The following is a 22699-nucleotide window of genomic DNA, read 5'->3' as shown; positions in this document are numbered from 1 at the left end:
CGGCTGCCCTCCAGCAAGCCAATCCAGTGTGATCCCTGGTTCCTGATCTCGCTGAGAGCCTCCACCTGTTGCTGCCATACTACTATGTGTACTACGGTCCTGTAGTGCCTGTACTACGTGTACTACGGTACTACACCTGCAGTGCACAACCTGCACTACAGACCCAGGGAAGGGGGCTGGAGATTTAAAAACATACACACATAGACAGAGATGCGGGGACACGGGTCATCCTTGAAACAAGAATGCCCCCTTTATTGTGGTCCAGGGCAGCTTATATAGGGATCCTTAACTGATAGCCACACCCCAGCCAAACCCAACAGAAACTACTCCCCTGCCATCAGGAACACATGAGGGTCTCGTGCTCAGAGCAGTTGCAAACACAGGAAAACAAGTTATTTTGTTCAGAGCAGCTACAAACATAACAAGTTATTTACAAGAAATTTAGGGTCTGGGGTCCACAGCCCCCAACACTATCTCAATTACTTGCATATTTCCGTTGAATTATCTTTCCCTACAGGGAGCAGGGGGTTTAGTTATTTTTCTGAAAGTGCCATGGCCACCCTCACCAGGAATTTGAGGCTCCCAAATTGGGAGCCATGAGCATCAAAGTATAAGCACTGATGCCCAAACACTGACTATTTTAAGTCCTTTTGCTTTGAAGGTGACCTGAAACCCGCTGGCCACTGCAGGCTATGTGGAGACATGAAGTCAGCTTTTCTCACTGAATTCCCCATTGTTATCTTTGCTTTATTCTTTGAAACAGGTTTCTGTGCATAACCCAAGCTGCCCCCCTCCTTCTTCTACCTCCCAGATGCTGAAATTTCAGGGGTGCATGGCCACACCCACTTTCCATTGCTGCTTCTGACAGTCTCTGACTCAATGCAGATGTCTCTTTTCCAGTTTCCACAAAGGATTAAGTGGCCTGATTATATTTGACTCAACTCTCCTTCCTATTCCTAGCAGCCAGCCACACGGTCTATCTAATGCTGTGTCATGTCTCCCAGAATACATTTGTCTAGATGCTGGGTTGTGCGTGATGGCCCAGGGCATGTGTAGTATAAAGTTGCATGAATTTCTAGTCTAGGTATGCACTGAATCTCCTTCTCTTTCTGAAGATATTACTGTCCCTCCTCCTGTGGTTCTAAGTCATGATTGTCACAGTAATGTGTTCAGACTTTGTGCATAGGTTCTCACCCACCTTAGGACACAGTTGATGTTTGCCTTGTGGCCAGGAGCCCAGTAATTCCCCTAAAGGGCTATTTCTCTGTGCAGGGGTGTATATTTGGATGTCCCCTGGATGCTGGATTCCTCAGAAGCACAACGATTAAGGAGAAGGGGCCAACAGCACGGAAGTTGTCTTTTAGCCTCTCCTTTGCATAGATGGAGCTGCCAGCATTTAGGCTCTGCCAGCTTCAGTTGGTTCATCTATTTAGTCAAACATATGTTGGAATATATTTTCTGGTTTTAGTAAAAACAGATCTTATCCTTCTCTCCCCCTCCTGCCCCGACACAAACCCTTAAGCTCCCTTTTGGGCTGGGGAGCTAGGTCAGTGAATGAAAGACTTGCATGAGGACCTGAGTTTGAATCCCCAGCACCCATGTAATAGTCAGGCATGGTAGTGCCCACTGAACCCTGGCACTGTGGAAGAACACTGGTGCATCCTAGGGGCTAACCAGCCAATCACATGTGGGCAGCTCCATGAACTTCCATTATACATGAAACTGGGAATCCAGGTGGTGATGGCACACACATTTTTTTTAAATCCTAGCACTGATACTTTCCAGCAGAGAGTGCAGTGTTTTCTAAGTGCTCTCGTTAAAATCAAGCCCATCAGAGGCCTGGGTGAATAGCCTCACCCAGTCATGTGACTGGCATCTCTTCTATAATGTCTGTATGCATGGCAGGATATTGTCTAACAATCCGCAGTCGCTGGCTACTTTGTCTAACAATCTGTAGTCACTGGCTACAAACAGCAGCAAAAATGGAAAACAGCAGTTGAGTTGCTTTTTGTTGTTTTTACAAACTTCCGTATCAATTTTCTCGTTTTTCGTGTGTGTATGTGTGTGTGTGTGTGTGTGTGTGTGTGTGTGTGTTTACTCCCCAGTGCTCATGTGGACATCAAAGGACAGCTTCAGGAGTTGGTTCTGTCCTTCCACCATTGGATGCCAGGATAGAACTCAGGTTGTCAGGCTTTGTGGCCAGTTCCTTTCCCACCGAGCCATCTCCCCAGCCTTTACTTTTCTTGGAGATGTGGTTCTTTTATGGCTACAGTCTCAATGTACAGGCCCCTCTTAGCCACAAAAGGCTTGCATAGCTTCTTCTCTTCAGACTTCAAGAGAGGTGACTAGTCAGAACTCTCTAGATAAGTGAGTTCATCTTCTCTCTGGTTTAATCATGAGGCTTTTTGTTACATAACTCAATTTGAGGAAATACTTAAATACTTACATCTGCCTTCTAGTGTGCAGATGTACATGCAGAAAAAACACCCATCTACATAAAATACACAAAGAAAATGCAGCACAGGCTTGCTCGCAGGCCGATCCGATGGCAACATTTTCCCAATTGAAATTCCGTCTTCCCTGGTGACTCTGGTTTGTTTCAGCTTTACAATGAATGAATGAATGAATGAATGAATGAATGAATAGCCAACACATAGACCGGGCTGGTCTCAAACTCACAAAGATCCACCTGCCTCTGCCTCTTCCTCTTGAGTGATGGGATTAAAGGCAAGTGCCACCCTGCCCCTCTTTCAGGATTTTGTTTGAGATGTATTTACTTCCTGTGCATGAGTGTTTCACTGCATATATGTCTTTGCATCATGTGGGTGCTGGGAACACAAATGTGAGTTTTCTGGAAGAGCAACCAGCACCCTTTACCAATGAGCCATCTCTCCAGACACCTCTTTCAAGTTTTTAATTACCATTAAAGGTCACGTGGGGCTGGAGAGGTGGCTCAGTGGTTAAATGTGCACTGCTTTTACTGAGAACCAGAGTTCGGTTCCCCGCATGTACATGAAGCAGCTCCCAACTGCCTGTAACTCCAGCTCTATGGGCTCTCACATTATATTCTGGCTTCCGTGAGTGACTACAGCACACACACACACAGAAGTCCATATATTATATATGTGTGTGTTCTCAACATTTATTTTATTGTTTTTAATTATGTGTGTGTTTTAATGCGTCTTAGATTATATGATAGAATATTTCAAAGATTAAAAACAAGACTGAAGTCTGGAACTTCTGCCATCATTAAGCAAGAAGGCATTTTGTTCAAGTGATTGTCTGATAATTTTCTCAAGATCAGTTGGGTGGGCAGCCTGGGACATTTGCGTCTCTGAGAACACAGTCTCAGTGCCTGAAGCAGGGCACGAGGTCTGCTGCGGCTGGAGACAGATGAGCAGCGGAAGGTTAAGTTTTCTCCATTTGGGGAAATTGCCCCCTGTGGTGCCTGGGCATAACTGGAATGACGTGGCTGTGTGCTTCCTTTGCTGTCACTGGGGCTACTGAGTTGACATTTTTATTGAACATGTAAGCATCTTTCTTGCTGGCCCCCAGTTTTTGTTCTAGGAAAGTGACTGACTGGTCTCTGAAGAACCCCCTTAGGACTCAGGAAGGCCATGGGAAACAAGTTCCTTCAAGGCTCTGTGGTGTGGTCCTGTCGGCACCGGGACACTCATACCCCACCAGGAGTCTAGAGGACAATGTTAAAAACACAAAAAGATAAAAAGAGGAAGTGGTCAGCACGAATGCAGGAAATACATTGTGCAACTGCAGCTTCATCTTAGAACCTAAAAGGTTTAAAAATATTTTTTTTTGGTTTTTCAAGATAAAGTTTCTCTGTGTAGCTCTGGCTGTTCTGAACCTCACTCTATAGACCAGGCTGGCCTCAAACTCCAAGATCTGCCTGCCTCTGCCTCCCGAGGGCTGGCATCAAAGGCATGTGCCAAAACCAACCAGGAAAAAAAAATTATTTTTCTGACACAAGGTTTCCCTGACACTTTTTTGAGATAGGACCTCACTCACTATGTAGACCGTGCTGCCCTCAAACTCACAAATCCTCCTGCCTCTGCCTCCCAAGTTACTGAGACACACCCAGCTCAAATGCTTTTCATTTAAAATGAGAAAGGTGTAGAAAATTGAAAGGGAATTCTTTTAGGAGTGGATCCATGTTCAAAGACGCTATAAAAGCTACTTTGTTATCCTGTGTTTATCCTGGCCTATAAACAGGGGTCAACGCTGTGACCCTGTATTCCCTTCTAGAAGCAGACTCGGGGCTTGTTAGTTATGCAAAAACACCCAGTAAGCCCAAAGCACCTCGGCTTCTGAGGAGGTAGGAAGCAATGCAGCCACGCTGCCTGTATCCCTGCCTTACTAATGGGAAGACAGGAGGCAATTTACTTTATCTCTGAGGTTTCCTGTCCAAAGGATATGATTATACTCCTCAGAGGCTGGCTGCTGAGTGGAAAGTGGTGGCCTAGCTCTGTCCACAGCTCCTAGGTCCACACTGTAGTTATCTTTAGTCTGTCTTGCACTACAGAAGGATCCCACTCCTCAGCTCTTCTAGAGAGTTATTGGTGTGTGTCTGTCTGTCTGTCTGTCTGTGTGTGAAGTATGCACACTTTTGTGCACCATGATGTGTATGCTATGGTTCTTGTAGTGGTCAGAGGACAACTTTTGGGAGTCAATTCTTTCCACTATAAATTTTGCACATCAGTCTCAGGCCATCAGGCATCCAAGCAGTCTTACCTACTCAACCATTTCACCAGCCCTATTTGGTTGGTTGATTGACTGCCCTGGAACTGGCTCTGTAGACCAGGCTGGCCTTGAACTCAGAGATCCACCTGCCTCTGCCTCCTGAGTGCCGGGATTAAAAGTGTGTGCCACCACCACCCAGCCTGTTCTTATTTTTTGAGAGCACATCTTGCTGAGTATTCCAGGCTGCCCTCAAACTCACAGTCCTTCTGCTTAGGCCATTTTTAAATTCCAGCATTTGTTAAATGCTGGAATTGCAGGCATGTGGCCGGCATGCATGACTTTAATGTACTATTAATCTAATGAATATATATGGCTTCAAAGCATCTAGCCCTTCAACATAGTATGTGTTGGTAGAGGAATGCATAGCACTCATTGGATAACAATGGATGCTCTCATGAGGATTCCAGTTAACAGAGAGGAGATACAGACTGAGAACAGTAGTCTGCCGGATATGGGATAGCAAAACATTCCACGAGAATCAAATGGCCTGTTAGTTTCATCATCGCTGTGGACCAAATGCCTAGAAGAGTCAGCTAAAGGAAAGACTTCGCTCATGGTTCTAGAAGTTTCTCTCTGTCCTAGCAGGAAAGTATTATATCACAGAAGCCAGCAAAAAAGAGGCAGTGCAAGAAAGATAGACTCTTCTGAGACACACCTCCAGTGATCTGCTTCCGCTAGCCAGGCCTCACCCTACACAGCCCACCCTCTCCCAGGAGTCTGCTAAAAGCTGTGTCTGTGGAAAGCTTAATCCACTGACTCTGTCAGAGTCCTCACCTCACCCACCCTCACAAGAGACTCACCCAAGGGCACTCACCCGCGGTGGACAAGCCCTCACAGACTCACTCAGGGGCGCTCCACTGACCCCATGGGTGTTTCTCAGTCCAATCAAGTTCATATTCAAGAATGACCTTCAAACCCAGGCATGGGGTGTGATATCTTGTGTCAATACTCCTAGCACTTGAGAGGCTGAGGCAGGAGGATTGTGAGTGTGAGGCCAATGTGGGCTCCATAATGAATCAGAAGACTGCAAGGGTTACATCGATTCTCAAAAACAACGACAGATTAAAAACAAAAACAAAAACGGCACAGCCAGGCGATGGTGGCGCACACCTTTAATCCCAGCACTTGGGAGGCAGAGGCAGGTGGATCTCTGTGAGTTTGAGACCAGCATGATCTACAAAGTAAGTTCCAGGTCAGCCAGGGCTGTTATACAGAGAAACCCTGTCTCAAAAAAAGAAAAATAAACAAACAAACAAACAATAAAGCTTCAAAATTTGCTTATCTTTCAGTCTCTGAATTGACGGTTCAGGGACTCGCGCTAGATGTGTGCACAGCCCCTGGTTGTATTGCATGGACCTGTGCCTTTTCATACATTGATTATCATTGCTTTATTACTATTATTGTGAGGAGGTGACACGTGACGTGAAGAGCCACTTCTCTCCTTCCACCTTACTGTGGGTTCTGGGGAGTCAAACTCAGTTTACAGGTCATGCAGGGAAGGAGCCTTTACTTGCTCAGCCGTCTCTCTGGCCCCATTGTTTTCCTTGTCTCGGTATCTGAACTTTTGTGTAACTTTTAATTAATTAATTATGCATTGGTGTTTTGCCTGCATGTGTGTCTGTATGAGGGTATCAGAATCCCTGGGATTATAGACAGGTGTGAGCTGCCTTGCGGGTGCTGAGAATCAAACCCAGGTCCCCTGGAAGAGCAGGCAGCGCTCTTAACCATTGAGCCGTCTCTCCAACCTCATAATCTTAATTATTCTATTAGCTCATTTATTGAGTTTTTAAGCTTCTGCAACTACTTTTTTCATTTCTAGAAGTCTCACTGGCACCTTCTTCAGACCTCCACTGATGACATCATATTGTTGTGACTTCTCTTCCTTTTTCTTTTCATTTTTTTCTTTTGCTTTTTGCATCTTCTTGTCTTATGTTTCTTTCAGACATTCTGATAGTCCAGGTTCTTGGAGTCACTGTTCTTCTCTGTGGTATTGAGTCTTGTGGTGGCCTATTCGCTGGTACCTTTATAATCTTTCTAGCATGAATGTCTTTGACAGTGATTGCTTCTCCTTTGGAGAAGTAGGACTATGGAAATGCCACCTTAGCAAGAATATATGTATGCAGAATTTTCTGTCCCTCCAGCCAGTTCCCAGATGACCACACAGAGACTTATTATTAATTATAAATGCTCAGCCAGTAGCTTAGGCTTAATACTAACTAGCTCTTACAACTTAACCATATATCTTATCTATGTTCTACCATGTGACTCAGCACCTTACCCCAACATGGCATGTTTATCTTGCTTCTCCCTGAGTCTCCTGGAGACGCTACCCTTCTTTATCCCAGCTCTCTCCCTGTCCGTAAAACTCACTTAACCTCTTTCTGCCTAGCTATTGGCCATTTAGTTCTTTATTAAACCAACAAGAGCAACACATCTTCCCAGTGTACAGAAAGATTATTCCACAAAAGGTATATATTGCTTCTGCCAGGCAACCTTTTTTTTTTTTTTTTTTTTTTTTTTTTTTTTTTTTTTTTGGTTTTTCGAGACAGGGTTTCCCTGTAATTTCTAGAGCCTGTCCTGGAACTACCTCTTGTAGACCAGGCTGGCCTCGAACTCAGAGATCCGCCTGCCTCTGCCTCCCGAGTGCTAGGATTAAAGGCATGTGCCACCACCGCCCGGCATGCCAGGCAACTTTTTTTTTTTTTTTTTGGTTTTTCGAGACAGGGTTTCTCTGCGGCTTTAGAGCCTGACCTGGAGCTAGCTCTTGTAGACCAGGCTGGCCTCGAACTCAGAGATCCGCCTGCCTCTGCCTCCCGAGTGCTGGGATTAAAGGCGTGCACCACCACCGCCCGGCTGCAAGGCAACTTTTTATGCTAAGTTGTGGACTTGGGCATTCTTCTTCAAACTTATTTTTTTTTCTTTTTTTGGTTTTTCGAGACAGGGTTTCTCTGCAGTTTTTTTTTAGAGCCTGTCCTGGAACTAGCTCTTGTAGACTAGGCTGGCCTCGAACTCACAGAGATCCGCCTGCCTCTGCCTCCCGAGTGCTGGGATTAAAGGTGTGCGCCACCACCGCCCGGCTGGAACTAGCTCTTGTAGACCAGGCTGGCCTCGAACTCACAGAGATCCGCCTGCCTCTGCCTCCCGAGTGCTGGGATTAAAGGCGTGCACCACCACCGCCCGGCTTTCAAACTTATTTTTTATTTATAATTTTATGCATGTGTGTGTGAGCCTGAGTGTGCATCAGTGCCATGCCCGAGGAAGCTAGAAACAGGTTTTAGATCCTCTTGGACTGAATTTACAGGCAGTTGTGAGCCACCATGTGGGTGCTGGGAACCAAACCTGGGTCCTCTGGAAGAGCAGTAAATGCTCCTAACCACTGAGCCACCTTAGGGTTGGCATTCTTACCTTCCATGGACAAGCATAGGGGGTTATTAGCAGACACTCTTTCCCATCTCCCCCATAGCCTGAGGTCTGTATGAGTTTCTTGGACATTTCTCTGGTCAGTAGGACTCTTGTGAGGTGCTGTGCAGCTTAGCAAAAGCAGACAGACCTAAGCAGATCACAGTGGACAAACCTGTGGTCTCATGTTGCAGCCTCATTGCTGGCTCGATTGATAACATATGTAAGGCTTTCAGCATTAAACTGTTGTCTTGAGATCTCGATATGTGGCCCTGGCTGGCCTAGTACTCACTGTGTAGCCCAGAATGGCTTTAAACTTGGGATCCCCCAGTCTCAGCCTTCTGGGCACTCTGCCTACAGGGTTGTGCCACCACCAGCTGAGTATCAAGCTTTCTTCATTAGAGGTTTCTGTGACCTGGACAGTAGCGGTCAATGGCTGCCCCAGGCAGTTCAGATTAAACTTCAGAAATGAAGCAAAGGGCAGGGGAGCTGGCTCAGTTGGTAGCAAGCAGCAAGACCAGAGTTCAACCCCATAACCATGTTTGTTTGTTTGTTAAAAAAAAATCTGATTAGATGACGAGGCATTTGACTACCTTAAGAGAGTCATAGTTACTCCCTCCGTTTACCCGCGCTTCATTGAATTTCTTCACTTTGACATTCAGAGCACTGGGCAGAAATCACATCGCGTCAACACCCGCCGCGGGCCTTCGCAATGCTTTGTTTTAATTAAACAGTCCCAGCACTCGGGAGGCAGAGGCAGGCAGATCTCTGTGAGTTCGAGACCAGCCTGGTCTACAAGAGCTAGTTCCAGGACAGGCTCTAAAGCTGCAGAGAAACCCTGTCTTGAAAAACCAAAAAAAGAAAAAAGAAAAAAAAATCTGAGTGTGGTAGTGTGCGTTTATAATCCCAGCCCCGGGGAGGTAAGGACAGGTGGGATGGTTCCTAGGGTTTGCTGGCCAGGCAGACTAGCCTAACTGGTCAGTTCTGGGCTAGTGGCAGACCTTCGAAAAGAAAAAGAATAAGTGGCTAGTGCCCGGGGAACACTCTGTCCTCCACTCTCAAGTGCACATGCATGCACCTGTATTCCCTCCCACGCATGTGCATGCACATACACTGAAAACAATGGAAGCATGATGCTCTTGCTTCTGTGTGTAGCAGGACTGTATTTCTCTTCTAAAGCTACATTCACAAGTGATTAAGTGTCTCTACAGTAACCCTGAGGAACAATGCAGCATTGTGTTAACCCTTCTGGCAGAGACTGGCAAAGCCCTAGACCTTCACCGTTAGCCCAGGGTGTCCGTAGCCATGGGTGTCAGAACCTCTGTGAACCCTGGGTGGAGCTGCTTGTTGAGAGAAGGTAGAGGAATGGAGACGCACAACTTTGATCCCGGCACTCGGAAGGCAGAGGCTGGCACTGTCTGCATTCGAGGCTAGCTTGGTATCCAGGGAGAGTTCCAGGCCAGCCAGGGCTACACAGTGAGACTTCCGGCTTCAAGCATCCACAATGAAACCCTACAGTCCACTGCAATGACAATGTCTGAGGAACCAGGAGGCCCGGTCCCTCCTCTTCTCAGTGTGAGCTCCGACCAGGTTTATTTCTGCAGCCTCCTCTCTGGACACAGGATGGACCCGTCCACATGGCCTGCTGCCCACTCAACAGAAGTTGCTTTTCCCCTTGAGTTAACAGATATTTTGAATTCTGCTTCGGGTAACTGGGGTGTAGGGCAACAGAAAGCCTTTTCTTAGCCCTGTTTAGCAAGTGAATGGCCACCGGATGGAGAGCCTGCTCTCATTTGCTATCTTTCAGTTTAGGGTTTGTTTTTTCTTTTCTTTTCTTTTCTTTCTTTCTCCTTCTATTTCAGTGACTGTGCACCAGAGTAACCCATAATCCCAGGGCTGGAACTGGGGGAGGAAGAAAAAAAAAACAAAAACCTTCAGGAAATTGCTGGAATAGTTCAGACATATTTCTTTGGTTAACTTATTTTGAAGTTTTTCTGTTTTGTATTTTCGCTGCCTTTATAATTTACCCCAGACAGGCTGAGTTGTTTTGGCAAGCCCTTGGCCTGGAAGTTTCCAGCAATGGCTCCCAGCGCTATGACTGAGTAGAAATTGTCAAATGCGCTCTTAATTTTGAAGTTGAAAATGGATTCTAGATCGACCCTTTGTTGGAAAAGATCAACAATGCCACTGACATCACGACATGGCAGGATAAAGACTGGCTTCATCTCTTTTGTCCCCACCCCCCAGCCCCCCCACCCCTGCTTCCCTGCCCGCTTTGCAGAGCCCATGCTCCGAGGCAAGCCAGGCCTCTCCTGTCTCCTATTGTCCAGCACTCAGTGTTAGAACTGGCATCACTTACTCATGGAGACAAAAGTAGACGTCCCTTAATAATGCAATTAGGCTATACATACTGGTCCATGCTGGCGGTACAGCTTTTAACCAACATACACGAGGTCCTAGGTTCAATCCCCAGTTGTCGATGCACAGACTGTACTTCAGGGGCTGGAGAGATGGCTCAGTGGTTAAGGACACTTGCTGTTCTTGCAGAGGACCCAAGTTCATTTCCTGGCATCCGCATCAGGAGGCTCACAACCACTTGTAACTCCAGCTCTGGGGGATCAGATGCCCTCTTCTGTCTCCACAGACAGCGCTCTCTCTCTCTCTCTCTCTCTCTCTCTCTCTCTCTGTCTCTGTCTCTCTCTCTGTCTCTCTCTCTCTCTCTCTCACACACACACACAATTAAAAATAAATGTTAAAAACATACAGTTTTGAAGCCTTTAAAACATATAAAACGTTCTTTTTTTTTTCATCATTATTAGTATTGTTCTTGTTATTTTGAGGCAGGGTTTCCTCATGCAGCTGTGGTTGGCCTGAAACTCACTGTGTAGATTAGGCTGGCCTCAAACTCAGAGATCTCTTGCTTCTGCTTCCTGGGTGCTAGGATTAGAGGTGTGCACCACCATACCTGACCTACATTATTATTTTTAGGCAGTTTGTAATCTGTCCATCAAGGGTGAACAACCAAAACACTGGGCATTAGGTTCCATCTATCTGTTTATTGGTGTGAGGACTGAACCTAATGCCTTGTGTGTGCTAGGCAGGCATTGAGTCACATCCCAGCCCCGCTTCCCAGTTATGATTTCAAATTATTAGCTGGTGAACAGTGCCAGTGCGCTCGTTAGCTCTTTAATTTCCTTTTTGTCTGTTTGTATTTGTCGTTTGTTTGTTTGTTGATGCACAGTCTCACTCAGCCTTCCAAATGCTGGGATGACAGGTGTTCATCACTTTATGCGTGGTTTGCAGGATACCTCTTAGGAACCTTTAAAAAATTTCAGGGCTTGAAATTCCAGGTCATCCTCAGCTACACAAGGAACTGAAGGCCAGCCTAGGCTTCCAGGGAGCTTACTTGAAAAATGAAAAATAAATAAATAAGCAAACACATCCAGTCAGGCGGTGGTGGTGCACACCTTTAATCCCAGCACTTGGAGACAGAGACTGGCAGATCTCTGTGAGTTCAAGGCCAGCCTGGTCTACAGAGTGAGTGCAAGAGCAGGCTCCAAAGCTACACAGAGAAACCCTGTCTCAAAAAATCAAAATAAATAAGTAAATAAATAATAAATAAAGTGGCTTCACTAGGATGTGTTCACAGATGTAAAGTTGCTTGCAAGCTGGAAGCTGGGCTAGTCATTCTGGCTAGCCCCTACATGTTGGCAAGTCAGGAGAAGTCTCACGTTGGTTAGAGTTTCCTGGGCTCCTCTGTGAATTTGTATCTTCTGATGTAAAAGTGGCTAGAAAATAGGTAATACCATGTTATTTCTTTTGATTATTTGTTTGGTTTTGGTTTTTGGTTTTTTGGTTTTTTGAGACAGGGTTTCTCTGTAGCTTTGGAGCCTGTCCTGGCACTTACTCTGTAGACCAGGCTGGCCTCGAACTCATAGAGTTCAACCTACTTCTGCCTCCAAGTGCTGGGATTAAAGGTATGGTGCGGGAGAATTGTCTGTATTCTGTCAATCATGTTTTAAATAAGTGCTGATTGACTAGGCAGGAAGTAGAGGTGGGTCAACCAGATAGGAAGTAGAGGTGGGGCTATGAGAACAGGAGAATGCTGGGAAGGAGGAAGCCCATTCCTCCCATTCTTGCCCAGACCACCAAAAGGCAAGATATAACCTACCCACCTGAGAAAGGTACCGAGCCATTTGGCTAACATAGATAAGAATAATGGGTTAATATAAGCTACAAGAGCTAATAAGAAGACTGAGCTAATGGTCCAATCAGTTTATAATCTTGTGGCTATCTCTGTGTGATTTTCTTTGGGGCTTGCCGGCTCTGGGGTACTGGGTGGGACAGAAACCCCAACAAGCTGGCCCTCATGTTACAAAGGTATGCACCAACACCTTCTGACTCCCATGTTATATTATTAATATCCTATTACACTATTACTATCTGGTGGCCTGTATGTCCTGTTCTCTTCTGGTTGCATCTGACAATCAGGCAGGCTCTCAGCAGCGGCGGGGTTGGGGAGGGGTGTTGAACAGAAATGTTCTACTTTATAAACTACACAAACTGTAAGTCAGATGTTGGACATGGTGACTGTATTCCCAGCACTCAGGAGACCGAGCCTGGAGGATTGCTATGAATTTGAGGCCAGTCTGGGCTACATAGACAGTTCCAGGCTAGCTTGAGCTATAATATGAAACCTTATCTCAACAAAACAAAACAGATAAAAAACAAAACCTGTAAACTTAAATTATTTTCAGCAAATAGATTTTTTTTTCTTGTTACTTTGATCATCCCAAGAGAAAGAATGCAGGCTGGAGAAAGGCTAACTAACCCTGACTGTTAAATTCCTGAGTTTACCTTTCTCTTGGCACAAAGAGTTCAAGGAGGGGCCAGAATCCAGAGGCCCTGCTGGGTTCCCTCAGTGCCTACCCTGCAGCAGCAAGATCAAGCCCATCTGCCAGTCCCAGGAGCTGGGACAGGCTGTGGGGTATTGCAGAGTCTCAGAAGCCTGTGTGTATGCACCCTGGTGCCATCATTGAGAAGGGGGAATGAGTTCAAGGCCAGCCTGGTCTACTTAGTAAAAACCCTGCCTTAAAAGCAACCTAATAGTATTAAATCTCATCACTTACGTGCTAATCTGTTAGGATCTCAAAAGCCATGCAAATGAGTTTCTCAGTACACCCTGCCTTCTTGGCCAATGATGGAGGGCACGGGGCCCACACTGTCATTTTCTCCTTCATGTTCTGAACCCTAGGAAAAGAAATTCACATTGAATTAACCAGGTGGTAGCCACTCCCTTCGAACGATATGAGATGGGCTGACCAAATGGAGGACGGCCACCTTGTCCTTAGCATGTTGGAGCACGGGGCTGCATGCACTTTCCCACTACCAATGGCCCAGGGACCTTTAAGCCAAAGGATCTACTGCCCTACAGAAGCCAGTGTGGATGCTAAGAAGTGAACGCATGGGGGTCCGTGGTTAGAAGCACCGGCTGCTTTTGCTGAGAATCCAGGTTCAGTTAGTTCCCAGCAGCAGCGTGGCAGCTGACAACTGTCTGTGACTCCAGGGGACCTGATGACTTTCTGACCCTACAGACATTACTGATAGACATGGCGCACAGCCACACAGGTGGGCTAAAACACATACCCATTAAGTTGTTTTTTAAAAAAATATAATTTACCAATTTTTTTTTATTAAAAAAACCGAAGCTTTTTGGCCGGGTGGTGGTGATGCACGCCTTTAATCCCAGGACTCTGGAGGCAGAGACAGGTGGATCTCTGAGTTCAAGGTCAGCCTGTTCTATCCAGGACAGTCAGGAGTGTTACACAGAGAAATCCTGTCTCAATCAAAAGTGAAGCCATGCACGGTAGGGTCCACACCTGGGCTGGGCCCATTTGGGTTTACTTGGGGGAGATTCCTCAAGGTTTCTCAAAGGAATTATGAAGTGAAGATTTCATTTTTCTGACAACATCCAGATGAGACTCATTCAGGCGTGTCCATGACTTAGGCATTGTAGGCCTTTGGATTTTGTAGATCTTTCCATTCTGAAACTCTGGCTCATTCTCATACACACCACATACCACATACCCATACATCACCTACATGCGCCACACACTCACACACACATACACCACACACACGGAACCCCTCTGTGTGTCCTTGAACTACAGTGATATTACTTGTAAGGTATTCTTAGAATAGAAGCTTTAAATGACTAGCCAGTGGTGTTGGTGGGTGGGAGGGGAAATTTGGGCCTCTGAGACAACCGTGGCTTTCCTTTTTCTTAAGTTTTAGGTTTTAGTTTTTTTGAGACAGGTACTGTCTATTTAGTCCTGACTTTCCTGGAGCTTGCGATGTAGACCAGGCTGGCCTCAAATTTACAAGCGATCTTCCTTTCTTTGCCTCCCAGTGCTGGGATTAAAGATGTGTGTGTGTCACCAAGCCCTGCTTACCCGTGGCTATTTTCACACAAGTTTACCGAGAAGTGAGAAGCCTGCTGCCTGCCTTAGGTGGCAGGAGATGCTTGTCTGAGACTTCCCTGCAGTTGCTGCGGGTTTCCTGTCTGCTTCCTCGTGGACTGCCTTGCCGTTCACACCTGGGGCTCTGAGCTGTTCTATCATCCCAGCTGCCCGGGGAAGGACACCAGAACTGTTCGGCGTTAATAAGCTCTACAAGCAATTACATGGCTGGACTGAAACATTGAGGGGCTGAGGGAAGAGGGGTCCAGCAGCTGAGGGAAGAGGGGTCCAGCAGCTTGCCTCAGACATGGGGTTGGGGAGGGGAGAGGAGGGGTGCTGAGGGGGGAACCACAGCTCTTAGCAGTTAAATTGCCATGAGTGGGTTTATCTTCTGGGCGTGTTTGTGTGTGTACGTGTGTGTGTGTGTATGCATGTGTGTGTACATGTATACGTGTTTGAACATTCACACATACACATTCTGCCAAAAGATATTCCATCTGTTTTAAGACCATTTCTCTGAAATAAACAGGCAACTATTTTATCTGACCGTAGTTATGTTCTGTGTGGAGTGGGATTCCCTCCCCTCCCCTCTCCTCCCTTCCCTTCCCATCCCTTTCCTTCCCCTTCACTCCCTTCCTCTCCCCTCCTCTCCGCTCTGAGATTTTCCAAGGAAGGTCTATGAATGAAGCAGAAGTTATTTTAGAAGTTTTAGTCTACATGGGAATCCCCTTTTAAAATGTGCACGGCAGTGGTAACTGAGGCGTTGGAAGCCTTGGCAGATGGAAGGCAGGCAGGGGCGCGGCTGTTTTCACAGATCACTGCTGTCTGCTATGAGGGGGCGGATTTTTGGAGGTAGCTAGGGATGAATGTCACAGGGACTCAGTTAGTGCACTTGGTGGGGGACTGTCAAAGGCGGAAGGAAGAGCATATGGCCAGGACATGAGCTGCTGGGCTGCCAGCAGAGGGGGAGAATGTGGTGGCTAAAACGCAGCCTGGTTAGCTGAGAAGAGTCCGTACCTTACAGAACCGAAGAGCCTGGAAATACTGGGTGATGCTTGTTCACGAACAGGGAAGGAAATAAAGGAAGACGCCGGGTACCGTCCCCCTGGCCTCGCCAACAGGAGTGAAATGTGTGGAAGAGCTGGGACTCAGGCTAAGGCCACCCGGTCAGAAGCCAGGGAGAAACTCTGAGAATGAAAACTCACCTGAGGGGGCTGGAGAGATGAGCTGGGCTGTGGGTCTGATACCCCAAAACTGACTCTACAGAGCACTGGCTGCTCGTTTAGAGGACCCAGGTCCGATTCGCAGCACCCACATGGTGGCTCACAGCCATCCATAACTCCAGCTCCAGAGATCCAATGCCTCTGACCTCCTTGGACACCAGCCCACTTATAGGGCGTAGATATATGTGCAGACAAGACAGCCATATACATTTAAAAGAAAACCTTACCTGAGGGCCCTGAGATGACTTAGTGGGAAGGGTGTTTGCTACCAAGCCTGATGACCTGAGTGTGAAATAATCCACATGTGTGCCATGTCATATGTACATGTATATACATAATACACATACACTCATATACAAAATAAAGAAATGTTAAAAATCAAGAGGATGGTGTTAGTATTCAGGCATCTGTACTGGACTGTCTTTGGGGTACTGACAGGATATGTCCTTAGCTGCAGCCACTAATTTAAAAAACAAAAGCAGCCTGAAAGAGAAAGACACAATGCAGACAGAGCTCACATGGAGGGTTTTTGTTTTGTTTTTGTTTTTCAAGACAGGGTTTCTCTGCAGCTTTGGTGCCTGTCCTGGAACTCGCTCTTGTAGGCCAGCCTGGCCTCGAACTCACAGAGATCCGCCTGCTTTTGCCTAGCCTAAGAAGTCATTTTTCAACGCACTTGCTACTGTGAACTGTGTGAAGTGGCCTGGGCTCTGGTGCGCCATTGTAGGCTTTTGCTTATTCTGTATAAATAGGATGTTCTTCTTTTTACCCCAAGGCGCGGCAGCAAGCTCAATTACGTCACCAAATGGCAGAGGACAGCAAAGCCGATTACTCCTCGATCCTGCAGAGATTCAACCAGGAGCAGTGGGAATACTACCATACCCACATTCCCAACATCTTCCAGGTAAGCGCTTCACAGTCTCTTCTCATGTGACAGGGCCTTGCTCTGTAGCTCAGGCTGGCCTGGAGGTCACTGTGTACCTAGGCTGACAGTCACCCTTCCTGGGCCTCCTGAGTCCTGGCACACCACACCTAGCTTCCCAAATGTCCACTAAGTCATTTACTGGGAGTGGGTGCCAGAGGTACACTTGGGTATCTCTCTGTGTGTCACATGAATGTCTAGTGTCCCTGGAGATCAGAAGAGGGCCTTGGGTCCCCTAGAACTGGAGTTCCAGATGATTGTGAGTGGACATGTGGGTGCTGGGAATCGAACCTAGGTCCTCTGCAAGAGCAGCCAGTGCTCTTAAGTGCTGAACCACCTCTCTACTCTCTCACCCTTTTATCTGACACTGGGTCTCTCAGTGACAGGCTGCAGAGATGCCTCTATAGTTAAAAACGCTTACTGCTCTTGTACGAGATTGAAGTTTGCTTCCCAGAACCCACATTGCCTGCAACTCCAGCTCCAGGGGGGTCTGCCATCCTCTTTTGGCCTCCTTAGGAACCTCTGTGGACATCAGCACACACGTGGTATATATATAAACTCACACAGACATACCCATAAAATTAATAAATAAGTTTTTTTTAAAAAGTACATTAGAATATGCTGGCTGGCCAACAAGCCCATGGAGTCTCCTGGGTTTATTTCCCCAGCACAGGGCCTTCAGGTTCACTCCATCACACTCAGCTTTTTATATGGATTCTGGGGATCGAACTCGGGTCCTCATGCTTGTGCAGCAAGCCCCTTACCTAGTGAACCATCCACCAGCCCCCACTGAGCTCTTTCCCATGGCATGTAGATCAAGCGATGGCCAGCAATAAGAATAAAGCATATTGCTAACTTGGGGTTCACCAGGTGCCTGTGTGGTCATCCTGGGCCTTCTCTGTGCCTGCGTTTTTTGCAGGGGTTGATATCTCACAACCATGCCTCTTAGAAGACGGCTTCCTTTTTAAAGGACATTTGCCTGCAAGAAATGCCAGCTTAGCTTTAAGAGACAAAGCGACAGTCAGAGCTGTGCGATTTGAACAAACAAGCATTGTTTCCTTTGAATTGTTCTCTTTTTTTAAGAATCTCTGTGTGTGTGCACACATTATTTATTTATTATTTATTTATTTCAGACAGAGTCTCACTAGGGATCTCTGGCTGCCCTGGAACTCACACTGTAGATCAGGCTGGTCTCAAACTCAGAGATCCACCTGCCTGGTTCCTGGGTGCTGGGAATAAAGGCATGCACCACCATACCCAGCCACCTTAGTTTTTGGAAGCAGATTCTCTCTGCTGATCTGGAGCTTACCGTGTGGCTGGGCTGGCCAGCAGCCACTCTAGAGATCCATTTGTCTGTCTCTACAGCAATGGTCTCACTATTATACACCACCCCACCCAAGCCTGGCATTTTTACATGATTAGAGGAGGTTAGACCCAGGTCCTTGTGATTGTGTGGCAAACACATTACCAACTGAGCTGTCTCCCCAAGCACCTGGATCATTTCTTTGGCTGCTTTAAGCAGTCGAAAATGATATGAAAGATTCTAGATGCAGCTCTCTGTGGAACGCCTATGCCTGACCTTCCATCCCCAACATAACAAGCAGTTAGGAAGTCAATGTAAAAATACATACACACACTGCCAGGCGGTGGTGGTGCACGCCTTTAATCCCAGCACTCAGGAGGCAGAGGCAGGTGGATCCCTGTGAGTTCGAGGCCAGCCTGGTTTACAAGAGCTAGTTCCAGGACAGGCTTGATAGCTACAGGGAAACCCTGTCTCAAAAAACCAAAAACCAGCCACCACCCCCCCCAAAAAAAAAAAAACGAAAAGAAAAAACATACATACCTATATTCCTATTTGGAGAATTTTGTCTGGTTTTTGAGACAAAGTCTTGCTATATAGCTCAGGCTGGCCTTAAACTAGTAATCCTCCTGTCTCAGCCCTAGAATCCTAGGGTTACAGTTGTGTTTACACCATGCCTGGCTCCCTACTTGGGGAACCGTTTATGATTTGAGTTTCAAATGTGGAAAAGCCAAGGTAACTGATTGAAGCAACTCCCCTAGTTGGGTCTGATTGGTTCTCATTTCCCCATGCCAGCAATGAGCCTCTAGGCCAGAGGGCAGAGCGCTGGTTCTAAAGCTCAGCCTGGGTTGCGTTGAGATGGTTACCAAAATGTTTTTGTAAAAGGTGGAGCATGGGGGGGCGTGAGTTGCTGAGGCTGTTTATAATAAATCAGATCTGGGCATGGGGTATGCACCCTAATGTAGCCCTAGCACTTGGGAAGTAGAAGCAGGAGGTCAGAAGGCAAAGCCAGCCTAGACTGCATGAAACCCTGCCTCAAAACAACAAAATAATCCATAATGTCATAAAGCTCCTGAGATGGGGTCTATAGTCACTGTCATTGTCACTGGGGTAAATTCACACAAGACCAGATTCAGGACGGAAGGGTTTATCGGCTCATAGCTGAGCGTACAGTGCATGGTGGTGGGGACGTCATGACAGCAGGAGGAGGCTGGTCACATGGGAAGCAAGGGATGATGGATGTTAGTGCTCAGCTCACTTGCTCCTTAATTTCCTATATTTTTATTTTATGTGTGTAAGTGCAGCGCCTGCACTACTGAATGGTTCGCGAGCCAGGAACTAAGCTGCAGACTTAAAGACACATACACACACAGACAGACAGAGACACAGGTCATCCTTGATACAAGAGTGCCAAGTTTATTGTGCTCCAGGGAAGGTTATATAGGGATCCTTAACTGATAGCCACGCCCAAGCTCTCGGAATCTTTCAGCTGCAGACTCATCAGAACCCACTCCCCTGCCGTCAAGGTCTCGTGCTCAGAGCAGCTGCAGGCACAGGTGTTTTGCTCAGTTCACTCCAGCAGGCAAAGGGTCTGAGGTAGGCAAAGAAAGTCAAGGGGTCTGCAGCCCCCAACATGCAAATGTTTTGTCTGCATGCATGTCTGCACACCACATGCGTGCAGTTCCTGCGGGAGCCAGAAGAGAGTTTTGAGTCCCTGGGACGAGGGTTACAGACGGTTGTGAGTCCCCATTGGGTGCTGGGAATCAAACTCAGGTCCTCTGAAAGAGCAACCAGTGCTCTTAACCCCTGAACCATCTCTCTGGTCCCCTCTCCTTATGTATAAAAAAGTTGTTTTATACTTTGATTTGCTTGCTCCATGGTTCTGGTGGGTTAGGTGCTTGTACCACAGTGCACACAGTGGCCAGAGAACATTCTGTTTTCTCCTTGCTAAGCAAGTTCCAGGGTTTGAATTCAGGTTATCGAGCTTGGAGGCAAGAACCTAGGCCTGCTAAGGTGTCTTAAGGATCTGATTTTTTTCCAGTCTAGAACCCCAAGCACAATGAGTAGTTATACCCATTGGGGGGGGGTGTTATCTCATGTCAATTAAACTATTCAAGAAAATTCTTCATAGACACACCCATATTCAGTGATTGTAGGTCCTGCCAATTAAAATCAATGTTACACATCACAGGAGTCCTGATGCAAGTGCAGCGCAGTTGTTCGGAGGGCTCACTATGCATCCCAGCCGTTCACCGAACATAGCACAGCCAGTCTTTGACGGTACACTAAACCCAGTCATCCGGACTCCAGTTTGTTCCCCTCAGTTTTTGCAGAGTAACAACATCACCCCCCAAAAATTTCTCCGATTAGTAGTAGACTGTTTTAGACATGCTCCAATTTCTGCAGAAAATCCAAGAGATGGAAGAAAGGCGGATCGTGCGCATTGGAGAGTCCATGAAGACGTACGCAGAGGTAGATCGGCAGGTGATACCCATCATCGGGAAATGCCTAGACGGGATAGTGAAGGCGGCCGAGTCTATCGACCAGAAAAATGTAAGTGTGGTCACTAGGCTTCTCATGGTTCCATCGCTCCTTGTCCCTCCAACACCAACTCAGGCATTGACCCTGGGGCAAGGAGCTGCCACAGGTGAGGCTGCTGAATGTGGTCACTATACTTTTGCACCTGAAAGCCCTTTTATGAGCCCTCACTGTTTGGATTTAGTTCCCCCGTCCTTTTGTGCAAAACACACTCAGGGTTGTCACTGAATTAAATGGATTTCTGGGAAGAGACAAAGCTCTTTAGGGCCATAGCAACCCAGCTGCTTGCAGAGTGTGCAATGTTTGTCACTAGATACTGGTAGCATCCCCTCATTGGGACAGTTAGTGCTGTATGATGTTTTACTTTTGTTTTTTGGGAGGGAGCCTGCTACCCAGCTCTCAAATAAATCACACATGGAGGCTTATTCTTACTTATGAATGTCCAGTCTTAGCTTGTTTCTAGCCAACTGGTTTTTTTTGTTTTGTTTTGTTCTGTTTTTTTTTGTTTGTTTGTTTTTCGAGACAGGGTTTCTCTGTAGCTTTGGAGCCTGTCCTGGAACTAGCTCTTGTAGACCAGGCTGGTCTCAAACTCACAGAGATCTGCCTGCCTCTGCCTCCCGAGTGCTGGGATTAAAGGCGTGCGCCACCACCGTCCGGCTTCCAACTGGTTTTTTGTTTGTTTTTCGAGACAGGGTTTCTCTGTAGCTTTGGAGCCTGTCCTGGCACTCGCTCTGTAAACCAGGCTGGCCTCGAACTCACAGAGATCCGCCTGCCTCTGGCTCCCAAGTGCTGGGATTAAAGGTGTGCGCCACCACTGCCTGGCTAGCCAACTGTTCTTAAATTAACTCACCTACCTTTTCCCTCTGGGCTTTTGTCTTTATTTCTGTATACCTTTATTTCTTACTCCATGACTGGCTGGGTGGCTGACCCCTGATGTCCTCCTTTCTTTGTTCTTACTCCTCATTCTTCCTTAGTTCTCCTCTTATTTATCCTTTCTGCCTGCCAGCCCCGCCTCTCCTTGCTCCTGCCTCGCTATTGGCTGTTCAGCTCGTTATTAGACCGTCAGGTGTTTTAGACAGGCAAAAAATCACAGCTTCACAGAGTTAAACAAATGCAGCGTAAACAAAAGTCACATACCTGAAAATAGTATTCCCCAGCAGGTCAATATCACTTTCAGATGTAGCCGAAAGTCCCCTGGGCCAAACAGTGCTTCGTTTAAAGTCCCCACTCAATTCCCCCTTTCTACTCTTTTATTACCTGTGTGGAGAGTTCTGTCAGTCTGGAGTGTGCAGCTGCCTCAATGTTTTAAATGGCAGCTGTTTGCAGGAGAGTCCCGGGCAACGGTGCTTTGTGACGCTGTTTTTGTTGTATGCAGAGTTATGACTGTAAGCTTCCTTGCCTCCCATTGGAGACATGTTAGCTTCTGGCCTCCTTCCCAGACCTCAGCCAAGTTTGTGACAAACAGTTATCGATGCTCCAAAGTGAACAGGCCCTCCCCGCCTCCAGCTACACACTACAGGCAAGCTCCCTCACCTCCCCGCCTCCAGCTACACACTACAGGCAAGCTCCCTCACCTCCCCGCCTCCAGCTACACACTACAGGCAAGCTCCCTCACCTCCCCGCCTCCAGCTACACACTACAGGCAAGCTCCCTCACCTCCCCGCCTCCAGCTACACACTACAGGCAAGCTCCCTCACCTCCCCGCCTCCAGCTGCACACTACAGGCAAGCTCCCTCACCTCCCCGCCTCCAGCTACACACTACAGGCAAGCTCCCTCACCTCTCCACCTCCAGCTGCACACTACAGGCAAGCTCCCTCACCTCCCCACCTCCAGCTGCACACTACAGGCAAGCTCCCTCACCTCCCGCCTCCAGCTACACACTACAGGCAAGCTCCCTCACCACCCCGCCTCCAGCTACACACTACAGGCAAGCTCCCTCACTTCCCTGCCTCCAGCTGCACACTACAGGCAAGCTCCCTCACCTCCCCGCCTCCAGCTGCACACTACAGGCAAGCTCCCTCACCTCTCCGCCTCCAGCTGCACACTACAGGCAAGCTCCCTCACCTCCCCGCCTCCAGCTGCACACTACAGGCAAGCTCCCTCACC

The 22699-nt window shown here is 47.3% G+C and overlaps 1 protein-coding gene across 12 annotated transcripts in view; it reads left to right on the top strand.

Annotated features, from left to right (window-relative positions):
- Positions 1-22699, top strand: part of Fnbp1 (formin binding protein 1) — a 115990-nt gene that overhangs the window by 65197 nt on the left and 28094 nt on the right. For all 12 annotated transcript variants that reach the window (XM_038335813.2, XM_038335822.1, XM_038335821.1 and 9 more), the window contains exons 7-8: positions 16608-16736; positions 20461-20607. In XM_038335813.2, coding sequence (XP_038191741.1) covers positions 16608-16736; positions 20461-20607 — 276 coding nt within the window. The remainder of the gene's footprint in view (positions 1-16607; positions 16737-20460; positions 20608-22699) is intronic.

This window comes from Arvicola amphibius, chromosome 7 (assembly GCF_903992535.2).
Source record: "Arvicola amphibius chromosome 7, mArvAmp1.2, whole genome shotgun sequence".
NCBI lineage: Eukaryota > Metazoa > Chordata > Mammalia > Rodentia > Cricetidae > Arvicola > Arvicola amphibius.
The sequence above is the reverse complement of the archived record's forward strand: the minus strand, read 5'-3'. Positions and strand labels throughout refer to the sequence as shown.